Source organism: Cajanus cajan, chromosome 1 (genome assembly GCF_000230855.2).
Source record: "Cajanus cajan strain Asha chromosome 1, NIPB_CcT2T_4, whole genome shotgun sequence".
NCBI classification, from domain to species: Eukaryota; Viridiplantae; Streptophyta; class Magnoliopsida; order Fabales; family Fabaceae; genus Cajanus; species Cajanus cajan.
The window spans coordinates 27,898,196-27,917,444 of NC_138517.1; the positions used below are offsets into that span (position 1 = coordinate 27,898,196).

Genomic DNA, 19,249 nt, shown 5'->3' on the forward strand with positions numbered 1-19,249 from the left:
TATAGAATTTTATTGCTTTATTCCAATTTTACCCTTGGGGTATTTTAGTCATATAAGTTATTTTATTTGTATTTCAAATTTTACCCTTGTATTTTGGGGTATCTTAGTCATAGGACTTATTTTCTTTTGTATTTCCAATCTTACCCTTGTATTATGGGGTGCTTTAGATAATTAGGGTTTTAATTTTTTGGGCTAGGGTTTTAATTAGGAGGTGATGCATTTTTGGTAGCTTTAGACCTATTTTTGGTCTTAGAAAGGCTTAGGCCCAAGTGGAGGGCAAAGGTTGCATGATCTTATCATGCACCTAGATGTAGCCTAACTAAACCCAAAGATTCCATGCTTTGCCACCAAGTTGCATCTAGGGTTAATTTATGTTTCATTTGGTGTGCATTTGGGAAGGTGAATTTCGGCCAAGGCACCCTAAATGCAACCCTAGATGCCTCCCACTCCTATAAATAACCAATGCACCACACCTTGTAAATACTTTGGATATTAATTATAAAGAGAGCATTTTTGCCTTTATATCATCCTTAGTCCCCCATGGCTATTTTCGGCCACCTCCCATCCTATCTCCACCTTGAGAGAAAAACCCTAGAAGTGGCTTTCAACTATCCTTCATCATTCCTTGCGCCTTTGAAGACCTTGATCCAAGGAGTCAAGGTTTCCTTCTCATTGATCAACATCTATCGATCAATGCTAGGAAGGATGCCATCAAGAGTTAGGAGGATAGTGTCTCCACCAAAAATCTTGTGAAAAAAGTAACTTTTTAATTCAAAATGATAGTAAAAAGACTTTTCTTCTTCACAAAGACTTTTGCTCTTTTTCTACTACTACCATAGACTTAGAGCTTAAGATCCACAACCAAAATATTTTTGAAAAGAAAGGATCTCAAGTTCTTAGTCTATTGAAGAAGAAGTGGACTTCACCTAGTTCTACTTCTTATGCTACTACTTTGGTAGTGCCCAAAGTAGACATGCATTGTCTTTTTTGGACTTCTGTTACTTTAGTTGTTCTAATAAAGCATCCAACCTTTGGTTTATATTGTTTATTAGATACATCTCATGGTGTCTTATTTTTTATTTTTGATCTTAAGGGAAGTTCAAACTTCTCTGAACTTAACTTGACTACTTCCCTTCAAGACCAAATTAGACTATATGACTCTTTTAAAATATTTACACCCTCTTCCATGTTCTATCTAACAAATAATATGATCAAGCGTTGTCTTGGTAGTTTCCTTATTATATTCACTTTATTTTCTTGTAGGCTCTTAAGTTACTACATAGGGTACTTCAGGCAAGATGCCTTGGTATGTAGGAGAACTTCATTAGTTTCTTATTGTTTTAGTACTTTCATATTTTTAGGATTTAGTTTTACACTTAGACTACACTATAGTGAGGATCCTATTCTTATTCTTAGAGAACCCATCCTTCCTAGTCTAAGGACCCTTGTTAGGACTATAGAAGGAATTCCTCATAGGGTGCACTTTCCACATGTATTATATGAATATATCATTCCTAATGCTTTGTTTCTTATTTTTGTAGGTGATGCTATCCTTGTGGAAGGACCACTGGATTTTAGGACAAATCCTTTCGAAGGGGGAGGGTATGATGGAAATTTAATCCCCAAGGATCCCTTTGTAAGAGGTAAGACCAAGAAGGATGAAGGTTGATCCAAGGAGGCTCACACTTGAAGGCCATTGAACCATTAACTAGGTCCACGGTTAGGAGGCTAGAGGAGGCTTCTTTAGAGGAGGTGCTTCTTAGACCTTTGCTCTTCATGAGCATTGAGTATGATTCCTCTTATCAGTCTCTTAGTCTCCATTGTATATACATTGTATGATACTTGTACATAGTAGATGCTTGTATAGGTGTATTTTGCCTTTGTATTTGTGAGACACTTTCTTTCTTTTATTATAGGTTATCCTTTAGGAATTTAGGGTATGTTACTTGGAGACTTTTGCTCCATTTGACCTTGTATTAAGGGTCATTCATTTTTGTATTTTTCAGTAGTAGAAGTGGGGTGACAAATAGCAAGGTGTGTAGGTGCAACTAGTAATTGGGCTAGAATTGGGTCTAGGCCAAATTTTACATATTAGGCTTGTTTTTCTCCATATTTTTCAAGGAATTGATTTAGGTAGGCCTCACGATCATATGGTGAACATAACTAAACAAACTCCACGTTTTTGGATTGGATTAAATATGGAAAAACAAGTGGGCTGCCTAGATTGTCTTCCTTTGGCAAAATTGCTTAGTTGACCTGTTCACTTGGGAAGCTTGTGCTATAAGCTTCTAACTTAGCTTGCTTCCCAAGCTTCTAAATTAGAAGCTTGCTCCACAAGCTGAAGTTAGACATGAAAAACATATAAAAGGGGGGGGGTTAAATATGTGTGTGTGTGAACAAGGAGAAGTTTTATAAACTTTTCGCAGAGATAACTTGATTCGTCTAATCAAGGTTTTAAAAACGTTGGAAGACTATACAAGGTTTTATTAGCTCAAGATGTTTGCGTCTGCAAGTTTTGTCGTCTGCTTTAGAAAGATGTTTCTTAAAGTGATAAATTAACAGTGTCTTGAAGTGATAAATTAAAGATAGTTGCGTTTTGAAAATAAGCAATAGACGAAACTTCCATTTTGATAAAATAAGTTGAACAAAATTTGTGTCTGTGTCTAAAACTTGGTTTTTAACAAAGATGTTGGCCAAAATTTAAGTGATTCGTTAGTTAATTCACGTCGAAAATATAGATAAATAGTGCAAATGTTTTTATACTAGTTCACTCAAATTGAGCTACGTCCAGTCTCCTTCAACTAAAGAGTTCCACTAGTGATGGAGGACCATCCAAGGAGGATGTATACATGAAGGCCATTGGACCTTTGACTAGGTCCATGGTTAGGAAGCTAGAGGATGCTTCTACAGAGGAGGTGCTTCTTAGACCTTTGCTCTTCATGAGCATTGATTATGATTCCTCTTATTAGTCTCTTGAGTTTCCATTGTGCATACTTGTATAGTTGATTTCTTGTACCTTGTATATAGTAGATACTTGTATAGGTGTATTTTTGCCTTTGTATTTGAGAGGCACTTTATTTATTTTTAGTAGCTATTGTATATTGTTTCTAGGGTAGGTTACTTGGGCACTTTGACTACATTTAAACTAACCTAGAAATACACTCTTTTCTTAGTTTTCTAGTAGTAGGATTGGGAGTGGCATTAGCAAGCTAGAGAGTGTCACTAGCAAGCTAGAGAGTGTTACTAGCAATTGGGCCAAGAGGTGGTCCTAGGCAAAATTTTACATGTTTGACTCATTTTTCTCCTAATTTTTCATAGATTTGATTTAGCTAGGTTCAATTCACATTGGATGAACCTAACTAAACCAAATTAGCATTTTCAAAACCGGTTGGAGTAAATTAAGTCCAAAATGCCGCCCACCTTAGTTGTGTTCACATTGGCCGGATTGCTTGGCTCCTCTCAAGCTTAGAAGCTTGAAGCACAAGCTTCTCCTTATCTTGATTACCAATCAAGCTAAGTGAGGAGCTTGCTCTCCAAGCCTCTAGACCATGGGTGGTTAGCTAGACCTTACCATGGTTCCTAGTGAACCATGGTTAAGACTAGCTTACTCTCCAAGCTTCCTACTCCTATATACTTGGTTTCCTTTCATTGTAAGACACTTTTGGAGATATTGAGAATTATTTTTTGAAGAATTGTTCAGATTTCTCTCTTCTAAAAGTCCCTAAACCTCTTTCATATTCATCCAATTCTCTTATCGCTTCACTAGAAGAGTGTGGTGAGAATTGAAGAGACTTATATCTTCATCAAGGAGTGGCGTCTCTTGGGAGAGTTCTCCACCAAAACGTGGTGGTTCTAAGGTCTCCTCCTCCATTGGAGACCTTAGCAAAGCTTAGGAAGAATCAAGGAGCCGAAGATCTAGGGAGGAACTTGACGAGGATTCACATCAATCCGGATTCTCCAACAAGTTTTCCATCATTTGGTATCAAAAGCTAGGTCTCCTTGGTAAATTCGTTCTTAAGCTTTTTTGTCTTGTTTTGTTCAGTTCAAATCATGTAAAAGTGTTTCTAAACTGTTCCTACATGTATTTCCTTTTATTGTCTTGTGTTTGTGTGCCTTGAGTGGTTCTTGTTTCACATCCATAAATCTATAGAACACATTCACTTTGTCTTGTTTGTTTTTGGTTCATGTTCTAAATTCTTGTGAATCAATCTTTGTGTGTGCCTTAGGTATTCTTTGTATGTCTTTTTAAATGTTTTAGGATTTCTTTTATCTTCCATTGGACTCCTATTAATTTCTGACTAAAAAGAAACTCCTAAAAAGAAACAAGAATACAAGCATTTTTCATTTCTTAATCTTCAAGTTTTGTCTTAGAGTCATGTGTAGTTGTTTTACTTGTCATTAAATCCTTTGTGTGCCTTTTTATTTTTGAATCTATATGAATTGATCTCTGTTCTTGTATGGTGTCATTGGTGGTTGGACATTAATAAATCTTAGAGTGCTCAAAAAATGATTCCAATGCATGTTATTAGACCTAACATGTTCTAGAGTCAATTCTTGTGAACTTCAATTGCTATTTGTTTCCTAGCAATTTGTGACCAGAAATTCCTTGTGTGTCTTGTGCTTGTTTTGAAAAAAGAAAACAGAGTTATAAGTGTATTAAAAACGAAATTCAAAGTGTACAAAAGATGAGAACAAACTAGTACCAAAACTAGTAACAATTTGTGTTGAAAATTTTGACTAGTACACTTACACTTCTACTCTTCTTACTTCTCTTTTCTCCACCACTTGGAAACCTCTTTATTAATTGTGTGGCCTCTGTTTTTAAGTGCTAATTCTCTTTATTAAAAGAAAATAAAGAAAAGAAAGAGACAAAAATACAAGAAAAAGAAAAGAAAAGAAAGAGAAAAACATAGAAAAGAAAGGTGAAAACAAAACATCACTAGTAGCACTTGGCCTTGAATTTTTTGTGTGATTTTTCTTGAGGTTTGCTTGCTGTCCAGTGGTTGGAAAAAGACTTTTAAACACTCAAAACAATTGCACAAATTTTTTTTTGGTTTTTGTAATCCATTCTAGTGCCATTCCTAGGACTAATCTTTTGTGTGCTAGCTTTTGAAATTAGCCTTTAATTGTTGCTTTGTGTCTTCTTGGCTCTCTTTGTTTTGTCACATTAATCCCTATAAGAGTGTTGCCTATTCTAATTGTTATTTTCAGTTTTAATTTCTTGGCCTCTACTCTCTCTTGATTGATTGTTAATCCTTGGTGAGATATAATTCTTTTTCAAGCCATTACACTTGGAAGGAAGGGCTAATTGAGACATATTGGGTTAATCTCAAAGGGGTCAACACTTGAAGGAGATTGAGGTACAGATTACTTGAGTGAAACACCTTGGAAAGGCTCACTTGTTTGTTCATTTTGCAGCCAAGACATTTTTCTAATTTTAGGTCAAAGTTAGAGACGGATTTTGGAAGCAATTTAGAGACGGATTTGAAGAACTTAGTGACGGATTTGGACACTTAGAGAAGGATTGGTGGAGACCAATTTGGGACGTTTCACTTGACTCCAAGACTGTCCAAGCTTGCTTCCAAGCACCCTTGGTGGAAGTTCTTCAAGCATTCTTGATTAGTGTTGTTTCCATTGTTTGTAACTTCTTAACCCTACCTTGGGTTAACCTTTTTAGTTTCCTTTTATTAAAACAAACTTACATTTAGGAGTGGTTGATGGACTCCTTCCACCAAGGGGATGAACAAACTTCAATGGTGAAGAGGAGCTCCTTGCCAAGGCCAAGATAGTGACCTTAGGGGGTGGATGTCCTTCAAGGGTGAGGAAAAAAGGAAGGTGGGCGTAGATGGTGATGGCTTGGGAGAATATGAGAAATGAAGGGAGGATGGTGTTTTGGGTGTTCTAGTTGGCTCTCTTCACTAAGTGGAGGTGAAGGCCATTCAAGGTATCCCTAAACTCACTCTAAGGAGGAGATAAGAGAGGTAGGCCGAATAGACCTAGTGACTAAGGAGAGGATTTTGAGGCAAAAATGCTCACTCAAATTCATATATTCCAAAGTATTTACGTGATGCATAACCTAGGGTATTTATAGGAGTGGGAGGCATCTAGGATTGCATTTGGAAAGTGCATGGACGAAATTCACAAGCCAAATGCACACCAAATGAAATGCAAATGAACCCTAGATGCAACTTGGCGGCCAAGGATGGAATCTTTGGGATTAGTTAGGCTACATTTAGGTGCATGATAAGACCATGCAACCTTTGCCCTCCACTTGGGCCTAAGCCTTTCTAACACCAAAAATAGGTCCAAGAGCCACAAAAAATATGTCTAGATTTTGTTCCCACCCTAATCAAATACTTTAACCCAAAAATAAAAACCTATGATCTAAAGCACCCCATAATACAAGGGTAAAATGGGAAATATAAAAGAAAATAAATCCTATGACTAAAATACCCCAAAATACAAGGGTAAAATTAGAAATACAAGTAAAATAGATCTTATGTCTAAGATACCCCAAAATACAAGGGTAAAAATGGAAAATCAAAGACAAGGGAAAAATAGGCATAAAGATAAATTCTAGGCTATCAAAGCTTAGGAGAGTGATTAGTGTATTTTAATCTTGAGAAGCATGTCTTCTAAGGTTTTGACTTCCCTATCCTCTTCTACTCTCCTAGTCATTGGCTTAGTGATAGGTCTCACATGAAGCTCCATGGATGGTACTCCATCATCCCCTCCTTCTTGAGAAGGATTTGACCATAAATCTTCAAGCTCAATCATTCCATTGGTACCTTCAAGAGATGTGAGACCACAATTAGGGAAAGAAACTACTTAAAACTTAGCTATGCAATCCTTAAGTACAAAATTTGTTGAATGAAAGTACTAGGGGAAGGAGAGAGCCAAAGAGGCATCACCATTTTTGAAAAAGTTATTGACCCCATGTAATTCATTTACTAAATCATCTATCTTAGGGATTGGGTGCCTTTTATTCAATGATGGCTTTTTTAAAAAAAGGTGCTCATCCTCCATTGCCATCTTTCTTTGGCACCAAAAAGAATGAGGATGGCACAAGGGTTAAGGTTCTCTAGAACCTAGCCCTTTTTCTTCAAAGGAAAAATTCTTTTTTTCTTTTCTTTTCTTTTTGTTTTTGTTTTTGCTTTTCTCCTCATCTTTCTTAGCTTTTAATTTGAGTTGGTTCTCATTCACTTGAGAAGGTGATAGAGGACACCACACAAATTTATTTCCCAAGTGTCACTACTAGAAAAATTAAAATTAGAGAGGGAACAAATCCGTCACTAATTTGCATAAAATCCGTCACAAATAAAATAGTGACGGAATTTGTGACGGAAATGATTCCGTCACAAAATTTGGCATCACAAAATATTTAGTGACGGATTATTTTCTCCGTCACAATTAGTGACGGAATTAAGGCATCACAAATAGTATAATTTCCGTCACTAATTTCTAACAATAAATGTTTAGAAATTAATAAAAATCCGTCGCAATTTGTGAAACTAAAATTGAGCACAACCAATAAGGTGAAATGATTCTATGTTCACATAATTCAGTAAAAATTTCAAATCATATAAAAAAATTACATACTATAAATGGTATAGCTTGCAATTTTGAGACCATTAACTGTAACCTATCTTAATATGTCAAGTCGACAGTGAAGGACAGAACATGACAACTTTGACAGTACCATAACCATTGTTGAAACATAACCATTGTTCTGTCTCTAATATAACCATTATATGTCAAGTCTTGCAAACATAATCATTATTATCTCTCTAACAGAATCAATCAAGTTCTTCATAATTCAATATATATAAAATTATAACTTACCGCTATCCTTTCTGCCTTGGAAGACACCCATGTATTCCCGTTTGCTGTCTTATGGGTCTTTTGGAATAGGTCCCAACATGTTGGAGTCATATCTGTAGATATTTTCTGAAGGAACAAAGAGTAATATAGTTTAATTTTAAATTTTGCTCCTGAAAAGAATAAGTAAATATTACTTACCAATCTCTTAAAATGCTTAGAAGTAGGAATGGATCCTCCAGTATGCAATGAACTATCAGAAGAATTTCTATTATTAGCATTAGTCATTGACTTATGTTTCCAATTCTCATCATTCCATTTTTGTTGAAGTTCTACACGTTTTTGCTTTGGAATCCAACTCCCTTGATCAATGCCTCGTCGCACCCTATACATAGCATTTGAAAGCCCTTCAGATGCTTTATGGTCAAATGCTTTTCTTATTTGTGCAACATGATCAGGCAGCCACTTGAACTTTCTCTACATCAAAAATTTATAAAATATTATTTAAACAATGTGCAATTTAATGCAATGAAAAATATAAAATGGTTATTATAAGATTTGTAGTTCTTTATACCTGAAACTCTTCAAACCACATGTTTTCCACACCTTCATTAGTGCTTTTAACCTCTCCATATGATTCCCATGACCCTTCAAACTTCCCTTTGATTATTCTTGAAATTTCACGGGTAGGGTGAATTGGTGGGTCGAATCTATAAAAATAAAATAGAAGAACTAAAATAACTTATAACACGAAACATGTTTATATTGATCTAAAAGAAAATAATTATTCATACTTACGTGTTTTGTGGACCTGGGCGAATCCAAATACGTCCATCAGAGTCAAAGCTTCCAATTTCTAAAGATGGATCAATAGAGGATGATGATCCAACAATTGGACTACCAGTAGCATCAATGGAGGGATTTGTTTGTGGTCTTTCAATCATATTTGGGAATTGTGTTAAAGGAACATGAGGGGTAGGTATAGACTGGTTAGTTTGAGGAACTAAATGTGGTTGGGAAGTGGAAGTAACATGAGGGGTAGGTGTAGCTTGGTTACTTTGGGGAGTTGTAGGTGTTTGGGAGGTGGAACCATGTGTAGGTTGTGTAGTACAATGAAAGGGTTCTCCAATAGAATGTATTGGCTGAGAAGTAGAAGGTGGTGGCACAATGGTGGTACCTCTACCTCTCCCTCTTCCCCTACCTCTACTAATACCTCTACCAGTGCCTCTCCCTCTTCCTCTATCAGTCATGTTATTGCTCATAATCTATACACACAATGTAGAACATTAACAAATAAAGTTTATTAAGACATCAATAATAAGTTCAAGATTAATAAATAATATCTACTATATAGTAATATATGCATATCCACAACAACCACAAGATTATGACATCAAAGTCTATTAATGCACACATATCAACAACAATTACAACATTACTTGATGTGAATATGAAACATGAAATTAAGTTAATTATTCTTCTTCTATTACATAAAAGAGTCAATATGAAACATGAGATTAAGTTAATTTGAATCTATATCTTCATAAGTTTCATCATAATCGTCTTCATTACTTGATGTCAATTGTATGTCTTCTTCTTCTTCTTCTTCTTCTTCTTCTTCTTCTTCCTCTTCCTCTTCTTCTTCTTCTTCCTCTTCTTCTTCTTCTTCTTCTTCTTCTTCTTCTATGTCATTTGGAACTTCCTCTACCATGCCCATACTATCAACAAGACTTTGTTGAAAATCATCATTTGAAACAACTAAAGACATTTGTTGTAGATCATCATCTTGGTAAGCAACATTTGTTTCAAATTTATCATTTTCTAATGATTGAATTATATTTCGTGCCTTGGTTTTTATGACACCAAACCAACCTTGTTGTCCCTCAGGAAAGGATGTAAAATACACTTGTTCTGCTTGTTGAGCTAGTATAAAAGGATCATAGGTATGATATCTCCTAGATTTTTTAATTTCAACATTGCCATAAATATCTATTTTTGTCCCTTGAGAACTGGAATCAAACCAGTCACATTTAAATAAAACAAACTTCTTGTTAGGCCACCCAGTGTACTCTAATTCACAAATATCAATTAACAGTCCATAATAATCATTTTCCATTACTTCATATTGGCCTCCTCGCACACAAACATGATGGTTTGTTGTACTCATTCCCTCATTTTGGGATTTAGTTACAAACTTGTATCCATTGATAGCACAATTAGGCCATTTTGTGACTTTTCTAATAGGGCCCCATGCCAAACTCCTTAAAAGCACATCATCAATTGCATTATCAGGGTTAAGCACCTACATTTGATACTTTGTTAGTCAAAGCTATTAAAATAAGGTACCTTGTTTGAAATAAAATAATTATTTCACGTACATGTGTTTTAAACCAAGTAGAAAAATTCATGGAAATTTCCTTGTCTAGGTTGGCTTCATTTATCTCAGGGTCCAATTCCCGTAACAAATGCGAGTACATACTGCATATCCAAGATTAGGATTTAATCATTTTTAAGTTTGATTTAAATTTATAACACAATGTTTATATTAAATATACTTACTTTAAGTAAGGAACCACCTCTGGACAATTTAAAAGCACATACAAATGTGCAACTTCCATTTCCTTCTCTTCCAAGGTAGAATTGATACGTTTCCCAAAAAGACGACATGGATAATTCAAAATTGACAATGGAGGATATGAAGAAGATTGTTCACCGTCATCATTTCGTGACACTCTTGTTCTCCTTGATGGAATATGGGAAGGATAATAATATGATGCAAATGTGGACATCTCCTCAAGTAAATATGCTTTACAAATTGAGTCTTCCACATAAGCTTGGTTTGTAACTTTCTTTTTTAACGATCCTATAAACCTATGAAAAAAGTAAGTCTTAAAATTCAAGCAAAAAAAAATAAGGATGTTGTAATAGATTTAATATTAATAATAACTAACCTTTCAAATGGATACATCCATCTATATTGAACAGGGCCACCAACTCTTGCTTCATATGCTAAATGAATTGGTAGATGTTCCATTGAGTCAAAAAAACTTGGAGGGAATATTTGTTCTAGTTTGCACATTATGATTGGAATGTTATCTTGTAACACACACAACTTCTCTTCTGAAAGCAAGGACGAAGTAATTTCTCTAAAGAATTGACTAAACTCAGTAAGAGTGTTCCATATAGGCTTAGGCAACACTTTGAATGCGACTGAAAGAAAACGTTGCATAAACACATGACAATCATGACTTTTCATGCCAAATAACTTTGCTTCCTTCAAGTCAACACACCTACTCAAATTGGAAGCATAACCATCTGGAAGCTTGAGACTTATAACCCATTGACAAACAGCTAGTCTTTGTTGTTTGGTTAATGTATATTGTGCCTTTGGCTTTACAAGGTTCCCATTCTTGCCGACATGTAGTTCTAAACCTCTACGCTTACAATGAACTTCCAAGTCCTTTCTAGATTTGATAGTATCCTTTGTTTTTCCTTTGGTATCCATGACTGTGAACAAAATATTGAGAAATACGTTTCTCTCAATGTGCATCACATCAAGATTATGTCAAAGAAGATTTGTCTTCCAATATGGTAATTCCCAAAAAATACTTCGTTTTGTCCAATTGTGCTCTTTCCCATAGCCTGATGGATTTTGTTCTTGGGATTCTTCAATACTTGGTAGATGTTGTACCCTTTCCCATATTTCTTGACCACTCAACCTTCGTGGAGGAGTTAGAACCTCAACTTTGCCTTTTGTAAATGAAGTCTTATTCCTTCTATATGGATGATCTTGTGGTAAGAATCGACGATGGAAATCAAACCATGATGTCTTTTTACTACATGCAAGGCTAAACCCTCTATTATTTTCCATACAAATTGGGCAAGCAAGTCTTCCCATTGTCATCCAACCACTTAACATCCCATAGGCTGGAAAATCATTGATCGTCCACATCAAAGCTGCTCTCATCAAAAAATTTTGCTTCAAGGACACATCATAAGTCATAACTCCATCATCCCATAGCATTTTTAATTCATCTATAAGGGGGCGCAAGTACACATCAACTTTATTCTTTGGGTTGGATGGCCCAGGAATTATAATGGTTAAGAACATAAACTCTCTTCTCATACACAACCACGACGGCAAATTATAAGGAGTAACAATTACAGACCAACAAGAATAAGTCCTACCAATTTTGTCAAATGGAGCAAAGCCATCAGCACACAACCCTAATCGAACATTTCGAGCCTCTTGAGAAAACTCAGGCCATGTTTCATCAAAGTGTCTCCAAGCTTCTGCATCTGAGGGATGAGACAAAGAACTAGGTTCTCTTTGATGAGTATCATGCCATTTCATTTCATGAGCTGTTTGCATTGAAGAATACAATCGTTTCAACCTAGGAACAAGCGGGAAGTACCACATACTTTTAAGTGGCACTACTTTGTCCTTACCTCGTCTTGTAAAACGTTTATATCGCTGCCTTTGACAAACTTTACAATTTTGGAGCATCTCATTTTCCTTGTAGTACAACATACATCCACTTGGACAACAATCAATTTTCATACTTCCTAACCCCAATTCAGCAACTGTTTTCTTTGCTTGGTAAATATTTTTAGGAAAACGATTGTCATCTGGCATTATATCCCCCATAAATTGCATCCATTCATTAAAACATCCTTCGGATAAACCATAGTCTGTTTTCAAAGTTAAAGCTCTTAAAGAAGCAGACAAAACAGAATATTTATCACAACCATCCCATAAAGGAGATTGTGCATCCTTTAACATTTGAAAGAATTTTTGTGCCTCTACGTTTGGATCTTCCATCATTATGTTGTTGTTGTCATCATCATGTTGGTCAAGGTGGGTGCCAATTTCTGGTCCAGCAGCATTCATGACCAATTGTTGATAATTATCAAACATTTCCCTAGGCCCATTACTAGCATAGTATGATTGATCTGCAACCATAGGAGGAATTGGGGGTATTGGTTCACTATGATTTGTCCAATGATAATAGTTAGCCATGAATCCTTTCTTGCAAAGATGCACCCTTACTAAGTTAGGTGTTTCATATCTCCTACACTTACATTTCTTACAAGGGCACCTAATCTTCCCTTGTCCAATATCATGTTCATCGTGTTCCAAAGCAAAATTCACAAATTCATTAATTCCGACAATAAATTCTTATGTGATACTTCTATGACAATCCACTCTATTATCCATCCACCTTCTATTTTCAGGAATATTCATTTCTGATGCATATAATAAGACAAAATTAATTATTATAACAATTTTAATATATTTTCTCTTGTGACACTCCTATGAGCATTAAATGAATTTTGTATATATATATATATATATATATATATATATATATATATATATATATAGAGAGAGAGAGAGAGAGAGAAAGAGAAAAGAGATAGAGACAATGAGGGGTTCACTTCAACAATAACACTTAGTGGAAACTATTGTTTTAAGAGTCTGGTAATCGATTACCTATACATGTAATCGATTACCAGACAAATGAAAATCATATGTTCGAAATTTACTTATTAAAAGGTTCTCTGGTAATCGATTACCTATTTCTTGTAATCAATTACCAGAAGATGAAAATTTCAAAATTTGATTTTAAACCTCTGGTAATCGATTACCAAGTCATGTAATCGATTACCAGAGCCTATTATTCTGGACTAAACAATAACATTTGTCTTCTGAAATTTAATAACAAGTAACTAAGTGTGCTATATAATCCTATCAGCTGCAAACAATCATTGAAAAATGCGTTTATAGTATGTTAATGGAACAATTATTGATTCAAGATCTTGCGTATTTAATTTGTACAATTAATCAACTGTATATAATAACTCATTACTATTGTCCAACATATTATATTCATATGTTCTCATATAGTAAAACTCTAACAGTAATAATTATAAAAATTGAATGATAAAAAGGTTATAAATACCTTCAGTAAATCAGAAACCTTTTCAGCAATATATCTTTGTTCAATATTGACTCCCTCCTATGTTACTTATGAACATGAATGCACAGTATAACTTCATCAACACATTACACCTAAAAGTAAAACTTAATAAATTCTAGGAACAATATATATAAATTATTGCAACCAAAACTACATGCCTGGGTGGGTTCAAAACTATATACGGAATAAATAATACAAAAACACAATAACAAAACTCCAGCAACTTAGGTACTCACCAATTCCAGTTTCTGAATTATCAAGATTCCCCTACTTTTGATCTAGAGACAAGCCAGATCCTACTTTTTCCTGAAACAGTTTTTAATAGGCAAATTGAAGTCAAGGCAATACAAAATTGCATTCTCCTAACATCACATCAGATACCAAACGTATCATGATTACCTTTATAGGATTCAAAGACACTGATGCTTTAGCATTATCTGACTCACTATCTGAATCTGCATTCCACAATTGGAAGAAATTCAGAAAAGAATACTATATATCTACTGAATAATAAGAGCAACAAAAAATATTTTACACTACCAATAGAATAACCGAATATAAATATAAGAGTGTAAAAATATTTTACACTACCAATAGAATAACCGAATATAAATGGATATCCTCTAGAAAATGTATGATATAGCCTAGGCAAAAATCCATCAACAAACATTATAATAACAAACTTCCAATTAATACCCAACGTGAAGTATTACCTAATAAGTCCATTTCCCAACACCAAACTACTCATCACACACCAGAAAAAAAAATTAAACCCAGGTTGTGGTGCAGCTGTTGCTTGCAAGTTGATGTGGGTCAATACTCAATTGTGACTGCAACTAATGTGGTCCAGAACCGCAGAAAATATAGCGTGTCTACATTATGAGATGTGGGTGCACATTTTAAATCCTTGACCAGGATAATTGTATAACACAAATTCAACAACCCAGGAGATGTAAGCCCCAACTACTCAGGCTAGAGACAAATAGAACCAGAAGATTCAAACTCAGACCAGAGCATCAAAACATAAGTGAAATGTCAATGACCGAAATGAACAAAATATGCTTCACATACAAATGTGAAAAATATGCCAATGAGATTCTGATCAATAACAAAAAACATGTCATTCAAAGTAAGACAACCATACATGTTATAGTCTACTTTAAAAAGAAAAGGTTTTGATATGTTATATTCTAGCAAAGCCAACATACTTCTAATGATAATGCTAGTGTTTACATGTACTTAATACACAACTTATAAATTAAATAAAAATAAAACTCTCTCTCAATAGATTTTCCACTCTCAACTAAATAATGAAAGACTTGTATATGATACAACAAGGATTTTTGACAATCATTTGCTTTACTATATATTCTTTTGTTAAAAGTTCTTCGTCAGATGGTGGTGTGTTTGGGGGTGAGATTTTATTTTCCTTTGCTGCCTGCCAACGTTGGTTTCTATTCGGTACTCCATATGGAGCTTTGGACTATTTATATTGGTGTCTCAAGTCCCCGCGTCCCCACCGGCCACCGCGAGTCCAACATGTTTTTGCTTGTATTTAGTTTGCTCCGTGGACTGAACTATTAATTTTAATAGTTTAGTTTTATAAACTGCACTAAAAATAATAATTTGGTTAAAACTATTAAAAAATAGTTTAGTTTTCTTTAGTTTAATTTAGTTTAGTTATTTAAAAAGTTTAGTTTAAAGTAGTTTTGTGAACACCCCTAATAATTCTTCTATCACGGAGAAAGTTCAAACACAACAATTTTCTTTAGATCTACACGGACATTTTGCTAAATTATTGAGTAGACTTCATTTCCTACACCACGATTTACGCTTCATCTGAAAACATCACTATGAAGGGGAAATACTTATTCTTCAAAAATCAATTCCCACCAACAATACTATATCTAGTTATCTACAGAAGTCCCTTTCTATATTAGAAACTCAAGGCTTCCTAAATATGTAATTACAGTCTTGAGAGATTGAAGATTGCACATATAGTAATAAGCCAGCAACAACACGTAAAGTTATGAGTACATAGGTTGAAGCGTACATCATAACAGTTGCCACATTGCTTACACAGACTTGAAGAATATCGATAAAAAGGATACCTGGTGCTCAATTATAGAACTATCATATGGAACATCTATACGTCTCTGTATCCTCTGCAAGCATTCCTCCTAATAATTGGAAATTCAACACGATGGGAATTTGTTGTGGTTTAATACTATCATTATCAACTATCTTGGCACCACTAACCACAATAGTGCTAGTTAAGATTCCCTCCTACAAATAGATTTTCTGGCACTCCCAAACCATGCACAAGATATGGATCATAAACAAGAATAAAAAGCATATAACCAGAAATACAATTTAACACTAGGCTAGTTATTTGGTAATAAGACAGATCATCCAATACAAATCTAAATTGAAAAACGCTTATATTGCAAAAGTGCTGCTTTAGTGATGATGTACAAAAAAAATACCTTGGCTAGTGTTAAATCAAAAGAGTTAGAAGCATCACTATCTCTTCTTTGTACGTAGACACAAGACAGACCTCGACCAAGGCATGCAGCTGACCCTGTCACAACCTCAGCTGTAACAAAAAATAATTGCCATCAATGAAGATTCTACCCATTTTTTTTTCTTTTGCTACATATTTCTTCATAAGGTAATGGACCAACAAGTAGTGTTTCAAACAACACAAAAAGTGGTAGCATTATATATTTTTGCTAAACAGTTTGCACAATTTACAATTTATTGTAATCAAATCCTCATAAACATAACTAGAAAACATTAAAATAATAATAAATCATGTAAAAGCCCCCCATACCATCTCCTCTTACTACAGTCCTTTATCGCCTGTAATCTGTATACAAATTACAATTCTAGGGCAGAAGACATAATTTGCCAACCATTCTTTAGGGTGTGTTCCAAAAAGCTTATCCACAACTTATTTAGGTTTATGTTATGACACAAGTATTTGAAGGAATTTATGAAAATAACTTCTCATATATTCATAAAACTGTTTTCACTTTTCAACTTATTTCAACAAGTTCTCCGGGATGACTTCTCAAGACCAGCTAACAACAAACAGTTTAACTCTTTTTCCTCTTCAATCATAGAAACAACTAGCACATAACTGCTTATTTATAAACACTCGTGTTAAGTGGATAAAATTTTCTAGAAACACTTATATGTAAAGAAAATAATAAAGAAAAATGAATTGAGCTTCTACCATAAGTAAAATCAAATTTTTATGCAACTTAACTTTTATAGAAGCTCTATCATCTAGCTTCTCAAAAAACTGAGGTATATAAGTCAATTCATTTTAACTTCTTATTTTGAATTCAGAAGTGCTTGTGAAAAATCTTATCCAAACAGGACCTTATTCAATAAGCTGTTAATTATGCTAATTCAGAAGTAACACAATGTCATAGGTCCCCCGTAACAATAAAAACAACAAGTAACAAAGAAATTAAATAATAGAAGATAGAATCAGAGTTTATTGCTCTGCCAAGGGAAGAGTCACCTTCAAACATAAGAGAGATTTTCCAAAATGAGGTTTTCATCTCATAAGAGCAGAGAAGCGAAGAAAGCCACAAACAGAGTAGAGAAGCGATGAAATACCTAACAGAGAAGGAGGCGTCGTGGCTGGCGAGGTAGGCGTCGTGGCTGGCGAGGGAGGCGTCTTTCCCGAATGTCTGCTAGGGCAAGAGCTCTGTTACGAAGTCTTTCGGAAGGAGATGTGTTCCACTGGTTCCTCTTGAGCGGGTTTATGAGCCCCAAAGTGAAAAAAATAGCAGGAGCCCAAAAAATAGCGGGAGCTCGAAAATGAAAAAAACTAAGCCAAATTCATGCCAACTTTAGACATTATTAAACCAAAAGATTATAAAAAATTATAACTCAAATTATAATAAATATTTTGATAATAAATTTATTATATATTAAAATTAATTAAATATTTTTATCAAAGAAATTCATACAGATTTTAGATTTTATTTACTATGTTTTATAATCAAAACATATTCAATATTAAATTAAAAGATAATAAAAATTATAACTAAAATCATAATAAATTTTTTGATAATAAATTTAGTATATATTAAAATTAATTAAATATTTATATTTATGAAATTGTTACAGATTTTAAATATATATTTTCAAGTTTTTATTTTATTAAATTAATTCAAAATTAATTATATTTTATCACTTTTTAATAAAGTGAGCAAATGATAATAAATTAACTAAAATTTTAAAATATAATGTTTTTACGAATATAGTAACTAAAAGTATTATAATAAATAATGAAATTAATTAAATTATATTTTATAATGGTTATTTTTTTTATGATGCTAAATTAAATATTTTAATTATTTTACAATAAATTAAATAAAAAGATAATAAAATTATTATTATTATAATTATATTAAATTTACAATAATATATTGAAATTATATATACTTTTTTCTTTTATCTTTTTATATATAAAAGAGGATGGATCTTTTTACTCTAAGAGTTACATAGACTTACTCCATTCAATATCTCATTTTCTCTATCAAATTTCAATGATCTAACCGTTCAATTTAAAGTTCTTAATGCATAGATCAAATATGTAAATTGTTATAAAATTTAAAAATCATTTGGTACTTCGTTTCATTAATTTTAATCAATGTATAAAATAATTTTATGATTATCCGTCAATTTGAATTAATGAAATGAAGTATCAAATGATTTTCAAATTTTCTAAAAATTTGCAAATTTGATCTATGCATTAACAATTTTAAATTGAACAGTTTGATCGTTAAAATTTAATGTTGAACATGAGTTATTGAATGAAGTAAGTCTATGTAAACTTACTGTTGGAGTAAAAGGATCCCTATTCATATATTAAATTAGGTTATCACATACCATTATATACACTTCATGTCTTTAAATCTTTTAATAAAAAGTAAAATTAATAATTAAAATTTATTTATTTATTTCTTAAGAATTGAGGGTTATAATATTATCCATTATTTTGGAGACAAAAATCAGTTACAAGATGACGTAATATATTTTCCCTTTATCTATATTACTATATAGATAATCAAACAACTATATATTTAACTATTTTTCTTCCATTCATTTTCTCAGTCTCTCTGTCTCTCTCTCTATATATATATAGAGACAAACAGGTTATACTAACACTGATACCGGGTGTAACTTTTATATATTAAATATTACACACCGCTTGATAATTAATTATATTATGAATAATAATATATATATTTAATTAATCTTTATTTATATACTTACCTTTATAATTAACAATCTACTTATTTCTAATTTTTATATATAGATTCATTGAGTTTTTAAATATAATACTCATATATTTATACTCATTACCTATATTTTACTGATTTACTACTTAAATATAAAATTCATAAATCAATTAATAAAATGAAAAT

The 19,249-nt window shown here is 33.2% G+C and overlaps 2 protein-coding genes and 1 long non-coding RNA gene across 3 annotated transcripts; all 3 read right to left on the bottom strand.

The window, feature by feature from the left end:
• Window positions 1-8,835: 8,835 nt before the first annotated feature.
• LOC109816610 (uncharacterized) lies at window positions 8,836-11,368 on the bottom strand. The gene is made up of 5 exons (XM_083077447.1): window positions 10,770-11,368; window positions 10,378-10,689; window positions 10,197-10,296; window positions 9,391-10,120; window positions 8,836-9,083 (listed from the first exon to the last, which is right to left on the bottom strand). Exons 1-5 carry the CDS (start codon window positions 11,366-11,368, stop codon window positions 9,070-9,072), a joined length of 1,755 nt encoding a protein of 584 aa, XP_082933573.1. The 3' UTR covers window positions 8,836-9,069.
• Window positions 11,369-11,383: 15 nt separating this feature from the next.
• LOC145954091 (uncharacterized) lies at window positions 11,384-12,640 on the bottom strand. Its single transcript, XM_083067795.1, has one exon. The coding sequence runs from the start codon at window positions 12,638-12,640 to the stop codon at window positions 11,384-11,386; it is 1,257 nt and encodes a 418-aa protein (XP_082923921.1).
• Window positions 12,641-14,684: 2,044 nt separating this feature from the next.
• On the bottom strand, window positions 14,685-17,609 carry LOC145959125 (uncharacterized). The gene is made up of 3 exons (XR_014434865.1): window positions 17,430-17,609; window positions 16,286-16,395; window positions 14,685-15,406 (listed from the first exon to the last, which is right to left on the bottom strand). It is a non-coding gene; the product is annotated as an uncharacterized LOC145959125 (long non-coding RNA).
• Window positions 17,610-19,249: the final 1,640 nt, after the last annotated feature.

Bases quoted from the DNA above. Each gene is read 5' to 3' on its own strand.
- LOC109816610 (XM_083077447.1), bottom strand. From the start codon at position 11,368: ATGCACATTGAGAGAAACGTATTTCTCAATATTTTGTTCACAGTCATG. The intron at 10,297-10,377 runs GTAAGTATATTT...TTGGATATGCAG, and splicing joins GAGGTGGTTCCTTACTTAAA to TATGTACTCGCATTTGTTAC. The intron at 10,121-10,196 runs GTACGTGAAATA...TATCAAATGTAG, and splicing joins CTACTTGGTTTAAAACACAT to GTGCTTAACCCTGATAATGC.
- LOC145954091 (XM_083067795.1), bottom strand. From the start codon at position 12,640: ATGGAAGATCCAAACGTAGAGGCACAAAAATTCTTTCAAATGTTAAAG.